General features: G+C 56.8%; 3 protein-coding genes across 3 annotated transcripts; 2 read left to right on the top strand and 1 right to left on the bottom strand.

Annotated features, from left to right (window-relative positions):
• Positions 1-162: 162 nt before the first annotated feature.
• On the top strand, positions 163-2,175 carry B0T26DRAFT_649678 (putative MFS transporter; the record flags this gene model as incomplete). Its single annotated transcript, XM_060438110.1, has 4 exons — positions 163-532; positions 596-1,020; positions 1,193-1,489; positions 1,543-2,175. The coding sequence occupies 4 exons, from the start codon at positions 163-165 to the stop codon at positions 2,173-2,175; spliced, it is 1,725 nt and encodes a 574-aa protein (XP_060293881.1).
• Positions 2,176-2,462: 287 nt separating this feature from the next.
• Positions 2,463-4,575, top strand: B0T26DRAFT_752779 (uncharacterized protein; the record flags this gene model as incomplete). Its single annotated transcript, XM_060445571.1, has 3 exons — positions 2,463-2,651; positions 2,704-3,011; positions 3,063-4,575. 3 exons carry the CDS (start codon positions 2,463-2,465, stop codon positions 4,573-4,575), a joined length of 2,010 nt encoding a protein of 669 aa, XP_060293880.1.
• Positions 4,576-5,968: 1,393 nt separating this feature from the next.
• On the bottom strand, positions 5,969-8,190 carry B0T26DRAFT_677004 (laccase-1; the record flags this gene model as incomplete). Its single annotated transcript, XM_060440047.1, has 7 exons — positions 5,969-6,364; positions 6,419-6,487; positions 6,539-7,511; positions 7,577-7,646; positions 7,725-7,736; positions 7,801-7,879; positions 7,933-8,190. 7 exons carry the CDS (start codon positions 8,188-8,190, stop codon positions 5,969-5,971), a joined length of 1,857 nt encoding a protein of 618 aa, XP_060293879.1.
• Positions 8,191-13,153: the final 4,963 nt, after the last annotated feature.

Raw genomic sequence — 13,153 nt, 5'->3', positions numbered from 1 at the left:
CGTTTCTTCCTTTTTCGAATTCACTGCGAATATCTCGAGATTAACTGCTGTGCGCAGAGAAATATCTGCAAGCCGCTCGTTACGTCATTGACACTCCTTTCCCCCCTTCTTGTATCTTGCATTCGAGACAGCCCCCGCGCCATGAGTGAACCCCCCGAGAAAATGCCGGATGCGGCTTCGATAAGATCTGTCTCGCCTAGCGGCACCCAAGTGGACCAGAAGAGCGATGCCGAGACAGCCCACCCCGACGCTGCCGACGAGATATCATCGGCCGGTCCAGGCAACGGCAACGGCAATGGCAACGGCAACGGCAATGGCAACGGCAACGGCAATGGCAACGGCAACGGCGCCGGCCAGACACCGGCCACCCCGCAGCAGCCCGACGGCCCGGTCTACACCGTCTTTTCGAGCCGCATGAAGATCTTCCTTGTCGTCATGACGGCCTTCGGCACCCTGTTTTCGCCCTTCTCTTCCTTCATCTACCTGCCCGGCATCACTCCCATCGCGCAGGAGTACGGGCGGTCGGTAGCCGGTACGTAATTAACTGCCACCCCATGTTGGCCAGGCAACGCTGACACAACGCGGGTGGAAACAGACATCAATCTTTCCGTGACGCTGTACCAGGTCATGCAGGCCATTGCGCCGCTGTTTTTCGGCGACCTCTCAGACAGCATCGGACGGCGCCCGGTGTACCTGCTGACCTTCACCATCTATCTCGGGGCCAACATCGGGCTCGCGCTGCAGGACAACTACGCCGCGCTGCTGGTGCTGCGCGCCATGCAGAGCACGGGAAGCTCGGCGACGGTGGCTATTGGTAGCGCCGTGATGGCGGATTTTGCAACGTCGGCGGAGCGGGGTGGGTTCGTCACGGCTGTGCAAGCGTCCGTCATGTTCGCCCCAGCGCTGGCTCCCGTGCTCGGCGGCATCTTGACGCAGTTCCTGGGCTGGCGTTCTACGTTCTGGTTTCTTACCATTGGAGCTGGCCTCTTCCTGTCCATCTACATTCCCTTTGTGCCAGAGGTGCGTGCAGACGCATCCTTGTCTTCTTGCCCCGACCTTCAAATTAAGATCACATGTTGAACAATCACATGCTGAACAATCACGTTGAACAATCACACGCTGAACAATCACACGTTGAACAATCACACGTTGAACAATCACACATTGAACATGTACTAATTATTACTCCTAGACCGCAAGGAAAATCGTCGGCAACGGCTCCATCCCCCCTCCTAGACTGAACGCGTCTTTCACATCTGGCTGCGGAGGCCGGAACAAGCGTCGCAACGACATCGAATCCCAGCAGCTCCCGCCCCGCGGGTCACAGAAAATCCCGATACCAAACATCTTCGCGGCGATCCGCATCATCTTCGAAAAGGACGTCGGGCTGCTGATGCTCTTCATGTCGCTGTTCGTCATGACCAACTACGCCATGCTGGTGCCGCTGCAGGACGTGATCCGGAAGCGATATAACTTCAACGACGTGCAGGTATGAACCCCCTTACCGCCTTGAGAGGAAAAATGAAACTCACACATTTCCAGGTCGGCCTCTGCTTCATCCCGTTCGCGGCCGGGTCCGTGGCGGGCGCGACCGTGGTCGGCCGGCTGCTGAACTGGAACTACGCGCGCGTGGCCAAAAGCGTGGGCGTGTCGCCGGACCGCAAGCGCGGCGACGACCTGCGGCGGTTCCCCATCGAGCGCGCGCGCCTCGGGCTCGTCTGGCCCTGGGCCCTCGTGGCCTTCGCCGCCATCCTGTCGTGGGGCTGGGTCGTCAGCTCCGGCACCAGCCTCGCCGCGCCGCTCGTGGTGCTGTTCTTCGCCGGCGCCGGCCTCGCCGGGCCCGTCAGCATCTTTACCACGCTGCTCGTCGACCTGTATCCGTACAACCCCGGCCGCGTGTCGTCGAGCTGGAATCTCGCTCGCGCGGCGTTCAGCGCCGTCGGCAGCGCCATTGTGCAGTACCTGATCGATGCGATTGGCTATGGGCTTACCTATTTGTTTTTCGGGCTTCTTGTCGTGGCCGCAAGCCCGTCCGTCTGGATCGTCATGAAGCACGGGCCCAAGTGGCGCGAGGAGCGGTACCAGCGCTTCGAGAAAGAGCAGGAGAGGCAGGGTGAGGAGAGGAAGCTGAGAGAAGACAGGGAAAAGGAGAGGAGTCCAAGGCGTGTGATTTGATGTCCCTAGGTCGATAGTACAGGAGCGTCTCTGAAATGTCTCAGCGGAAGCGCGAGGCTCTGGCCGCCACCACTTGGGCCCGGTGACCAATGCGGCACCGAGAAGCAGCGTGGGGGGTGGCGCAGCTCCCGTACTCAGCTGAACTGAATTCTGCTTCCCCGCAGATCAGATCTTCCTCCTTGTCACCTTCTTTGTCCAGACCAATCTCCGCTAAGTCGGATGAAAGCAAGTGGCTTATTGCCGTCGATATCTGTCGCAAAAACCGTCTTGGATCTTTCACATGCGCCATGAGCGGCCGGCCCTCCCTCAAGCGGCTTCGCTCGTCGTCGACGTCGAGCGGCTCGGATGAGACTGACGAAAGTCGTGGTTTTGCGGCGTCCATTACCCCACCCTCCTCGGCGTCGTCGACGCATGACATTAGCGCTGCGGCATGCCACCATCGGGCCTTTGACAAAATCGTCGACGCTCTGAACAGCGTGGGTTTGCCCTCGATTTCTCTCTTTGATCCGATTTTGACTATATTCTCAGGCTGCCAGCCGGTCATCTCTTTCCAACTCCACAGTCTGCCGCTATCGAACCGTGAACGTGCTGCTGCTCCAGTGGGAATACGAAGACCTTGGCGTGGGCGGCGAAGTCGAAGCCTTGGCCCAGGTTCTGGACCGCGATTACGGGTTCCAGGTCCAGCAGTGCCGCATCCCCGTCGAGCGGCCCATTCGCAAGCTGACCCAGACCATCTCTAATTGGGTTGACGACCATGACAGCGAGCACAACCTCTTCATCCTGTACTACGCTGGCCACGGCGTGATTGACGAGGGGAGGCAGGTCGTGTGGCGCAAGTGAGTGTGGCCTTCATTAGCCTCTATAGGGCGTATGCTAACAAATCGAAGCCTCCGGGACGTCAAAAACGAGCGTTTTGCCGAGCTCAAGTGGAACGGCTGTGAGGACATCCTGCACGAGGCGGTATCTGATACCCTTTTCCTGCTCGACTGCTGCTGTGCGGCCGGCTCGGCCTCGAGGCCCCTCAAGGGATTTTCCGAGACTATAGCAGCCTCGGGCTTCGAGTCTGTTGCGCCCCCTCCCGGGCCGCACTCGTTCACAAACGCTCTGACCCGGGTCCTGCGAAAATGGTGCCGCACCCAGTTCTCCGTCGTTCGCTTGCACAACGAGCTGCTCGTTGCCCTGAAAGAAATGCCGCCCGAGCAAATTTCGTCCGACGGCTCGTCCTTTGAGTGGAGGAGGACGCCCGTTCACTACATCCGATCAAACGACCGATGCCCGCCGAGTGTCGTCGTGTCTTCCCTGGCAACCGAGGACAGCGACGTGGTTGTAATCCACGAACAGCAGCCCACGGTCGATTCGCAACCAGTTGTGTCGCCGCGCGTAATCCTGAGCCTCATCTTGACCGAAGATCTCCGACTTGACGACGCCGTTGCTTGCAGGAGATGGCTATCCGCGTTCCCCTTACACACGAAAGAGATTCGTGTCGAGGGCGTCTACCGTGGCCTGTCGACTGTGGTTATAATATCTCTCCCCGTCCTCATCTGGGATCACCTAGAAAATATCCCGGGCTGCAATTTCGTCTGCTTTACCACATCCGGCAATCTGCTGCTCAAGGAGCCGGCACTCGACACGCTCGAAGGAGAGTGCAAGGTGACAGGCCTGGACTGGGGACGAGACAGCGCATATTCATCAGGAATGACATTGCCGGCGATCAGTGATTTTGAGGCGTATACCCTAGCTAGCCGCTTCAATGCTTTGGAGTCCAGGACTGACGAACAGGCGCATCTGCCAACATCAATTGCAGATATGACGAGGAAGATTGATGACCTAGAGGCAGCCAACAAAAACCAGGAAACAATACTGTCTAGGATACAACAGAAAATTATTGAAAATTCTGCAGAGGTCGAAAGGAACTCACAGAGAGCCAAAACCGAAATGCCTCGGGAGCTCGATGATGCGAAAAGGAGCATGATTGAAGAGCTTTACGAGATGTTCAGTACCCTGGCGAGTGAGAAACAGCAGCCAGCCGGGAACGACATGGTCAAGAGGATCAACGAGATCGAGGAAGCCGCCATTGCCGACAAAGGGACCGTGGCTCGGAAACTCGAGCGCACGTCAGCTAGCATCGATGAGCACCAAAGGTCGATCAAGCTTCTGGCAGAAAGGTCGGAACGACTTGAAGACGTGGTCCAGAACGAGCTCAAGACGATGGTCAACGAGATGGACAAACGCATTGCCGCGGTTCGCGAAACCGTCCTTGGGGAGCTTCAGGGCACGGCTGCCAGAGTCAAGAGGGTTTTCGACCTTGTTGAAAGCCTGCAGAGAGATGTGGCAACGTCCAAGGAAGGGGCAGAGCAGATACGGCAGGCAAAGCCATTACGGAAGCAGCAGGAAGAGTAGATCCGACAGGAAGAGCAGAGGCGGCAATGGCTCTTTACACCTCCAGAGCATAGGGATACACGTGTAGAGCAAGGGTATCCACTTTTAGAGTATGGGGGTGAAGACGCTTAGAATATTACGATGAATATTTAGGGAATAATGGGGAAACACAAGATACTGACTAAGGTTGGTGGGTACGGAAAAGAGGGATGATAACCTGCACGATCTGAGTTGTGGTCGTGTCGTTGAAAAATAATCATCTATCTCTTTCTCATTTTGATGTTATTGAACAGTACTAACGAGTCCGTATTAGCCCACGCCTTCAATCTAGCTGTTTTCCCATCACTTTGCGCTTCTCTCGCGGCCACTTAAGAGCCACTTACGAAAACGACCACCCCACAATCTCATAATTGGAGATGAAGTACCCGCTTTGCCACTTTTATTCTCGGCCGCCCCCCCTAATAAGCGGGGATTTGAGACAGTAGATAATAGAAGGTGGGTTTGTTACCGAAAAGGGAATTATAGACATCCCACACTCTGTTCCCTCTTAAGTTCGCGTGGCCTGGCTTGTGGTGAGCTTCGTCTAGACTAGCCGTTGCGATGGATTGGAGGAATTACCAGCCTTTCCCTTTTTAGAGGCACGAGTGAGCTTCACGATATAACTTGCGGTGGTCTTCGTTTGAATCGTTGGCGATGGATGAATGACTTTGTCAGTTGGCCGCGTCGTGTATATGTGGCTGATATCGTGAATAACTGTGGTTGAGTGGTGGAGGAAGTTTTGGGTTAATTGCAGCGTTCTTGCTCTTATTATTTGTACTCAGGGGGACGAATTTAGCTCTTGGCAAAGTCATCCCTAAATCACGCCTGAGTACTTCAAAGTTCGGATGTGTGGAGCGAAAAGTAGGTTTCTCTGTGAGAACTTTACTTCTCGAGCTGGCTGTTAGAATGCGATTCTCAAACTCCACTGAGGCTCGCTTGTGCCGACTTCATAAGAGGTACTACGTGTAATACGTGACAAATTATCTAGGTACTAACCTAGATGGAATAAATATCCTGACACGAAACCTGTTGCGGGTACTCGATGGCAGCGGAATGAACGTGAACTGGAGAGCTTGTGTGTATCAATTTTGACTGCCAAACTGGGCCTTTTGTGTATTTCCCACTCCAAGTGTTCCGTTTCACTAGTTACAGTTCAACAGACAGACAGGCACCTAATGTTTATACTTGTACAAACGAAACCGTTTCCTCCGATAAATTTTGAGCAGAGATCTGACGCACAGCCGTCTCCATATTTCGTCCCACAGACAGCAGCCATCAAAGCATGATAAGGTAACATGGGCAGACCGGAAAAGACTGACAAGAAAATTTAAATTTAAATAACAAACATTAAAAATCATTATGTCCAAAAAGAAGATCACTCCCGCATGTACTTGGCCTTGCGCAGCCCCGAATCGATCTTGGGGAATGGGTCCTGCGCAGGGAAGTAGTTGCGCCAGTTGTTGCAGTTGGTGTTGAAGGCCGCGGCATCGGCGGCCGACGTTTGCGACCTGAAGTCAGCGCGACGCTCCAAAAAGTCGACCGACAGGCCGCCCGACACGTGCCAGGCGATGTGGCAGTGCATGAGCCAGGCGCCGGGGTTGTTGGTGTGGAAGGCGATCAGCAGCCAGCCGCCAGCGGGGAGCATAGCTACGTCGCGGCGCACGGGGTTGCTGCCGTTGAGGCTGGCCACGTCGGATTGGCTGAAATGGAAGCGCGTCTGCGAGGCCGGGGTCACGTCGGGCGAGCGGCCGAGAACAAGAAAGTCGTGGCCCTGTATTTGTCAGTAGGGGGAAGGAAGAAGCCGAGAGACTGGGCATCGGCTTACGTGGAGATGGAAGGGATGCGGCAGACTGAAGGCGCCATCTGGGTCGTTCTCGATCAACCAGTAGGTCCACTGCGATGTGTTAGCGGGGGACATTATGCATTCATTCGCGAGCACACATACCACATTAGCCTGATCAAGAATAACCAAGTTCTCGCTCGTGGGATAGCTCGTGTTGCCGGTTAGGACATATTCGGCGACAGGCTTGTTCCAATCGACGTTGATGGAGCTGCCGTTGACCTTCCAGACGAACAGGGGCTGGCCGGGGGGACCCTCGAGGGTGACGGGCAGCGTATTGGCAGGGCGTTTGGTGAAGTTGCTAACGACAACATTGCGCTGGACGACGGGCCTGAAGTTGAGGTTGTCAAGGCAATTATGGTCGGTCGCGGTGCCCTGAGCCGTAGGCAGGCCGCCGGGTGCGCCAGCATAGTGGAAGATGGCGGCGGGAAACGGGTTAGCCGAGGTGCCACAGAAGCCGGAGCCGCCAAAAGTCACGTTGAACCAGTAGTTGCCAGGCGTCTGCGAGGCGTCAATGGTGACGTCGTAGCGCTGGCCCACGCCCAGGAGCAGGCTGTTGGTGGTGAAAGCGTTGACGGGCACGAGGTCCGTTGCGATAACAGTCATGCTGTGGCCAACAAGCGAGACCTGGAAGTGGTTTTCGGCTGACGTGTTGATGAGGCGAAGGCGGTGGCGCTTGCCCGGGGTCAGCGTCACGTTGGCGTAGCTGCCGGCGCCGGTGACGGGGTGCTTGGCGGTGCCGTTGAAGAGGACGTTGCTGCTGGGAGGCGCACCCTGCGTCTTTGTCTGGATGACAAGGTCGTCGGCCGACTGGTAGTAATAGTCGCTCAGCGGGAACACGCCGAGGTCGATGTCGTAGGGCAGCGACGCCGGCCCGTTGATCAAGATCGTTCCCACGACACCGTTGGCGTACTGCGCTGAGAAATGGCTGTGGTACCACGACGAGCCGTACTGCGTTGCCCGGAACTTGTACACCTTCGACCCTCCCTTGGGCGGGAGGGGGCACTCAGTGACGCCGTTGGCGCCGTCATGAAGTACTGAGGTCCGCTGATGGAGACCGTGCCAGTGGACCGACGTGCTGTTGCTGTTAGTATGGCACACTATCCAGGACGTATGTATAACTCGCACACAAAGGCTGCTTACCCGTTGGTCACCAGATTGTTAATTACAGTGACCTGTATGTTGTCACCCCAATCGGCGACGATGGTAGGTCCTAATTGGCCGGGTTAGTCTCCGAGAGCAGACCGTGGTGGCAGGGCTGACGGGGTAATAGGCCGGTGCAGGGACGTACCGAGAATTTTTCCTAAAGGGGAAACAGTTAGTATGCTCCAATCACATCACGACAGGCAGGTGGAAATCAAACTAACCATTTACAAGCATACGAATAGGCTCGACGACGCCATCTGGGCCCACCCAGTTGGTCACCTCAGTGAAGGTGAGCGTGTACTAGCCGGGGTCAGCGCTTGTTTGATTTTGATTCTTGGCAAGCAAGCACGTACCTGACGAGTGACGCCGGTGGTCGGCGTGGACACCTCATAGTCGGTGTTGATGTCGAAACCCGGAGACCAGCACGCGCGGTTGCTGGGCGTGTTGCACGTCGACGCGCGATGGCGGAGCGTGTCTACACCCGACTCATCTCTCTCCTCGATGGGCGTGAGTAGATCCCTCTGGATTGGTGTCACGGGAGGGGCGCCGAGGACAGCGCTCGGGGCAAGGAGGCCCAGGAGGAGGGCGGCCGCGCCGATGATGGACTTCATAACGAATGGCAGCGGGATTGAACGAAGAGAAGAAGAATAAAAACTAACTATGCCGGTGGTGGGGGACGACCTTGCCAGATGTCCTGCTGTGGGATGAAGATATGAAGACGATGAAGACCGGATGGTCGATCTCTTTATAGAGAATCTCGTCTGACACTCGTCGACATGGTTGAGTGAACTAGGGAGAGTCCCGATGAAGGTTAATGATCCCTGCAGCCATGAGCCCCAAGGGAAGGCTGTCTGGGAAATTGGAAGTGCTACCCTGGTCTAGACCAAGTGGGTGAAGAATGGCAGCGGTGAGTAGGGTACGGTACGCACTTGCGTGATGGATTCGGTACGGCCGGTCATGTAGACCGAGAGGGGCTTGAGTGCTCGAGGAATCGATAGTCTCGACTGATGGAACCACTCTCCGTGGGCAGACAGCTGCCGGGCGTGACCGGTGATGCTCTTGCATCCATGGCTTCCGGCACCACCAAGGGGGGTCGAAACGGGAATGAGGGTGTAGAGGGGGGACGCTAGTCCACTTCGTGATTTCAGAATTCAAGAGGCAAGGAGCGGAGGCTCCGCGGGTGTGTAGACGCCCTCGGGGATCGAGCTTCCCGTCGAGACGCCGTCAGCATGAACAGGTGTGTTGCTTGGCTGAGAGCATGGTCCGCCTTGCACACTCGATGAACTGATATCCCGATCGGGCATAGCACTCGGGTGCCGCCGGAGAGCCGAAGAAGTGGGCGTCGTGCTCGAGGTCTGAGAGACACGAGGGCGGCGAGAGGTAGGCGATGTTGGGGCGTGCCGGCGCGGATAGCTGTAGCCGAAATCGATAGTGTGGTGATGTTGCTGCATATGAGCTGCATGGCGTTCGAGAAGGGGGAAAAGCGAGACTGAGATGCGATAGTAGCACGGACATGGAGATGACGGGTCCCTGAGCTTTGCATCGTCACTGGTAGCTCGCTCCCACCACGGACGGCCATTACCTTACGCAGCAGCGCAGCGCAGCGCAGCACAGCTACGGAGTAAGGTACCTAGAGGACAACCAGGAGACGACCATCACCTAACATCCATCGACTGAAGACAGGACTCAGGTAGCTCTAATAAGCGATGCTGCAGTGTGCAGCAGAGTATTGGCTTGGCTGGCAGAGGTATGGATACGCGGTAACAGCACTGGCTGCGCTGCGCTGCGCTGCGTGCCTGGTGCAGCGAGGTCGTGCGCGGTTCCAGCTCCCAGGGGGTTTCCTGTCTCTGTCCGTCTTTCGTGTGCAACCTGGCACTGCAGAGGGATGGATATAGGAAGGCCACAGGCGCGTCTGGGGGGGGGGGACCGCCTCAACGCGGAGCACTGCACAGGTACCTACCTGCCTTAAGGTAATGTAAGGTAGGTGTCGTTGCAGAAGTGGGGTGAGGTGAGGCGCGGTGCGATGCGGTGCGGTGCGGGATGAGGTCGGGTGCATGGAGGGCAGCAGATGGGACCTGATGGGCCACGATCTCGTGACTGGACGGCACGTCCTTGGCAGGGGAGCGCCGTGAGGTGCCTAGCACCGGCAGCCAGCAGCAGCAGCACCACCAAAACTAGACCAGGAAAGCACAAGCGGCAGCACTGACCATACCGTAGGTTCCTTCGCTGGCGGTGCCGTCCAACAGGGCATGGCAGGGCAATGGAAGGCAGGCAGGGCAAGACGGGAAAGAAATGCAGTCCTTGCTGCCTGGTGCTACAGTGCCCGTTTTTCGGGCTACAGCACGGTGCAGTGAATGTTTGGTTCGCTGCTGAGCTGTTCTGTCCTGGACACGGCCGCATCGGGCAATCGCTGGTGCGAAGGAAGAAGGGCCGTCGCATCTGACCTGGGCAGGGGCTGACATAAGCTCGGGACTTGTCTTCCAAGGGAGAAGGTGTTTGCGATACGAGAATTGGTAAGGCTTGACACTCGAGTTTCTTGGTGCAGCCAGTATGATGGCAGCCGGCAGGAGCGCCCGAGAGATTCGAGTGTGGCATTGGTGACATTCATGGCAGGTGTTGGTCGAGGAAGGCACGGTTCGGGCTGAGGTCACTCCTCAGGGCAGGCAGGTCCTTCCTTGGTCGGAACAGCGCCCAGTGGAGGTAGGTCAGGCTTGGCGGCACCAGGCCCCTCACTCGTACTTGCCCAACTTGCGACATATCTTACCGGGAACACGAGCTAAGAGATGGAGGAGACCAAAGTATTCCGGGCAGCTGGCGGCAGCGAGGAAGGAACAAAAGCAAAGTGGAGGAACTCGGGAAAGTTGGGATCGCTAAACAGGATCGCGGATCGCCAGAGCCATCAAGACCCTGCCCCAAGCGCACCAGCCGCGCCTCAGTGTCGTAGCGTGTGTGGGGAAGTGTCATCCCGTCCATCTGCCAAGCGCCCCCGAAGTCCGACCTCATCGAAGGGGCCAGCGTAATCCGTCCCTATCGTGAAGGCAATAGGGAAAGAAAAGGGGGAAGGGGATTAAATTGGAAACGGGAAAGAAAACCCGGCCCACGGGCTGAGGGAAGAGGCGCTGTAGCTGAGCTGAGCAAGAGGAGCGCTGATAAGATGTCGCGTTTCAGGTGCCAAATCTCGGGATTTGACTTTCACTTGGAGAGTGCATTCTGCCCTACCGATATCGTTTTGCAAATTGGCTTGCCGCTCGACTGCGAAGTCGTTTGGGACAGGCACTCATTGGCTGCGCTGGTGCTTGGCGACAGCTCAAAACTAGGGGGCACAATGGAACAGAGTGCTTCCGCGGGAAGACAACGTATGACCCATCCATGACCATGACTTGACTTTCCACCGCAACCCTCCCGAGGCACAGGGCGACCGCGCCGCGGTGAGGCACCCACCATAAACCGGCCAAGTGGTGTCGTGGTCGGCGGCGCTCTCGGGGGGAGCAGGGAAGCGGGTCCACCTCGGCTGCGACTCGTGCGACAGGTATCGTGGGCGGGAGACGGGACGCGGGAGTCAGGTGGACGAGAAGCCGTCATTTCCAGGCTACTGGTCTTGGTTGTCTTTGCCTTGCTGCTTCAAAGCGCGGAATGAGAAGGGCAGGATGCAGCCAAAAAAAAATGGGCACCAAAAAATAGCAACAAAATCCCGAGAGGAAAGGAGGCAATGTACTCCGTCCCGCGGGGATTGCTTGCCCTGTGGTCGGGAAACCAAAAATTTAATAATAACCGGCCGGCCAGTGCAACACCCTAACTCGCTGAGGCCTAGTGCGTCGGGAGGCTGATGGGCGACAGGTCCTCGCTCCGGCCCGGGAGTGGGAGGGGGAAAACGCGTGTATGGCCGTAGAGGCAGCGGAAGAGCAGGCGCGCTGAAAAAGAAACGCCTGCAGCCACCCGCGTTCCCACGGGTCTCGTGCCACCCCACCGCCGTATGGTGGCTTGATGCTTATTCCATTCGCAAGCGATTGCAAGCTAGGTTCGGCGCAAATCTCAGCTCAGGATTGTTCCTCTCTTAATCTTGCCTAGCATCATCCGAACCGGTGAGGCTTGGTCATACTGCGAACCAGATCGGGATGCACCTTTGGCCATGTCGGCGAAATAAACCCAAAAAACATGGAGCAAAAACGGCGTTTTGTTGGTGGCGTCTTGTTTCTACCTTTGTTTGCAAATTTCCTCGTCCCGTTTAAGGTAGGGCCTGTCTCCTCCCTGTCGACCGTGCCTCCAGGGCACTCGATGTCGTTGGTGATGGGGGCGCTGTGGGTGCTGTAGGTTGTTGGCGCTTCGGTGTGGAGGGCGCTGCAGGCGGTCTTTCACCCCGCCATTTGGCACCCATCGGGCTTACTCTTCTGACATCCGTGGATGGGAAGGCCCTGGAAAACCCGTTAGACCGCCCTGTCAAGTCTGGCCGTGTCGGGTCTTTTTCGCACCTCGTCCCCCATGCATAGGTAGGTGATTGGGCTGGGGGGCGCGCACACCCCGCCGACCCTGAAGAACCATATTGCCCCGACTATGGCCTCAACTCCCCGGGGAACTGATTCCAACGAAAAACCAGGATCATTTTTTTGGACCACAGCCTGGCGGCGAACAAACGGGAGCCTGGCGAATGCGACAAGAGCTTGAGGGAAATAACAGGAGGTTTTGCGGACTCGCTTCCAGAAGAAAGTCGGTCCCGAGCCGCTTCTAAATTTATAATTATCGACAGTCTATTGGACCGTCCGCTTGCCTGCCCAATGAGGGGCCAGGAACCAAGCTTTTCTGGGCCGGGCAAGACACGGCAGATGGGGCATTAGCTAAGGAGATGCCGTCTTGGAGAGAGCGAAATTAAACGCTACTGTGGGTGGCTAGCCCAATCGTCCGGCATGGGATTGGGTTGGAGAAAGACGGGACGACACGAGATAAAAAAGCGGGGAGTTTTACCTTCCCTACGGATGGATACCCTGCCATGAATGTTTATTCCCCCACGAAACATAGATTAGGCTTTCTTTCATGCCCGTTGTTTCACGAATAATTGCATGCAGGCGTAGAAATATAATAACCAGTACATAAATCTGCTGGCTCGTTTTCATGATGCTTTGGGAGATAGCGCTCTCAATGCAAGCCCCTTATTGCCCCTTGACTTCTTTCTTCGTCTTCACAGTCGAGGCAGCAGACAGATGCACTGGCCGGCACCAGCAACCCGGCATCTTTGGTTGGCAACTTGGCGCGCAGTAGCCACATACACCGCGGCCGGGCGTGCAGCACGGAACATGCACACAAGACGCAACCGATGCGCTTACCTTCTAGACGGCTATTCTCAGCAAGGGCTCTGAGAGTATGTCTCTGTAGTTACTGTGCGGTGACCGCCAGGCACGGCTCGGCATCTTCCTCTGCCTTGCTGCCCGGATTGTGGGGAGCCACGGGCCACAGTGGCAGGCAGGCTGCAAGCAGCAGGTGGTGGCACACGTGTGACCGTTCCTTCTCTACGACCTCTATACTAAGACTATCAGGTCTTCCTCCTGGTACAATGGGGCCGCGAGCGGGACATTGTGAACC

Source organism: Lasiosphaeria miniovina, assembly GCF_030549165.1.
Source record: "Lasiosphaeria miniovina strain SMH2392-1A chromosome Unknown B0T26scaffold_5, whole genome shotgun sequence".
Lineage (NCBI taxonomy): Eukaryota > Fungi > Ascomycota > Sordariomycetes > Sordariales > Lasiosphaeriaceae > Lasiosphaeria > Lasiosphaeria miniovina.
This window is presented reverse-complemented; position numbering and strand designations above follow the sequence as displayed.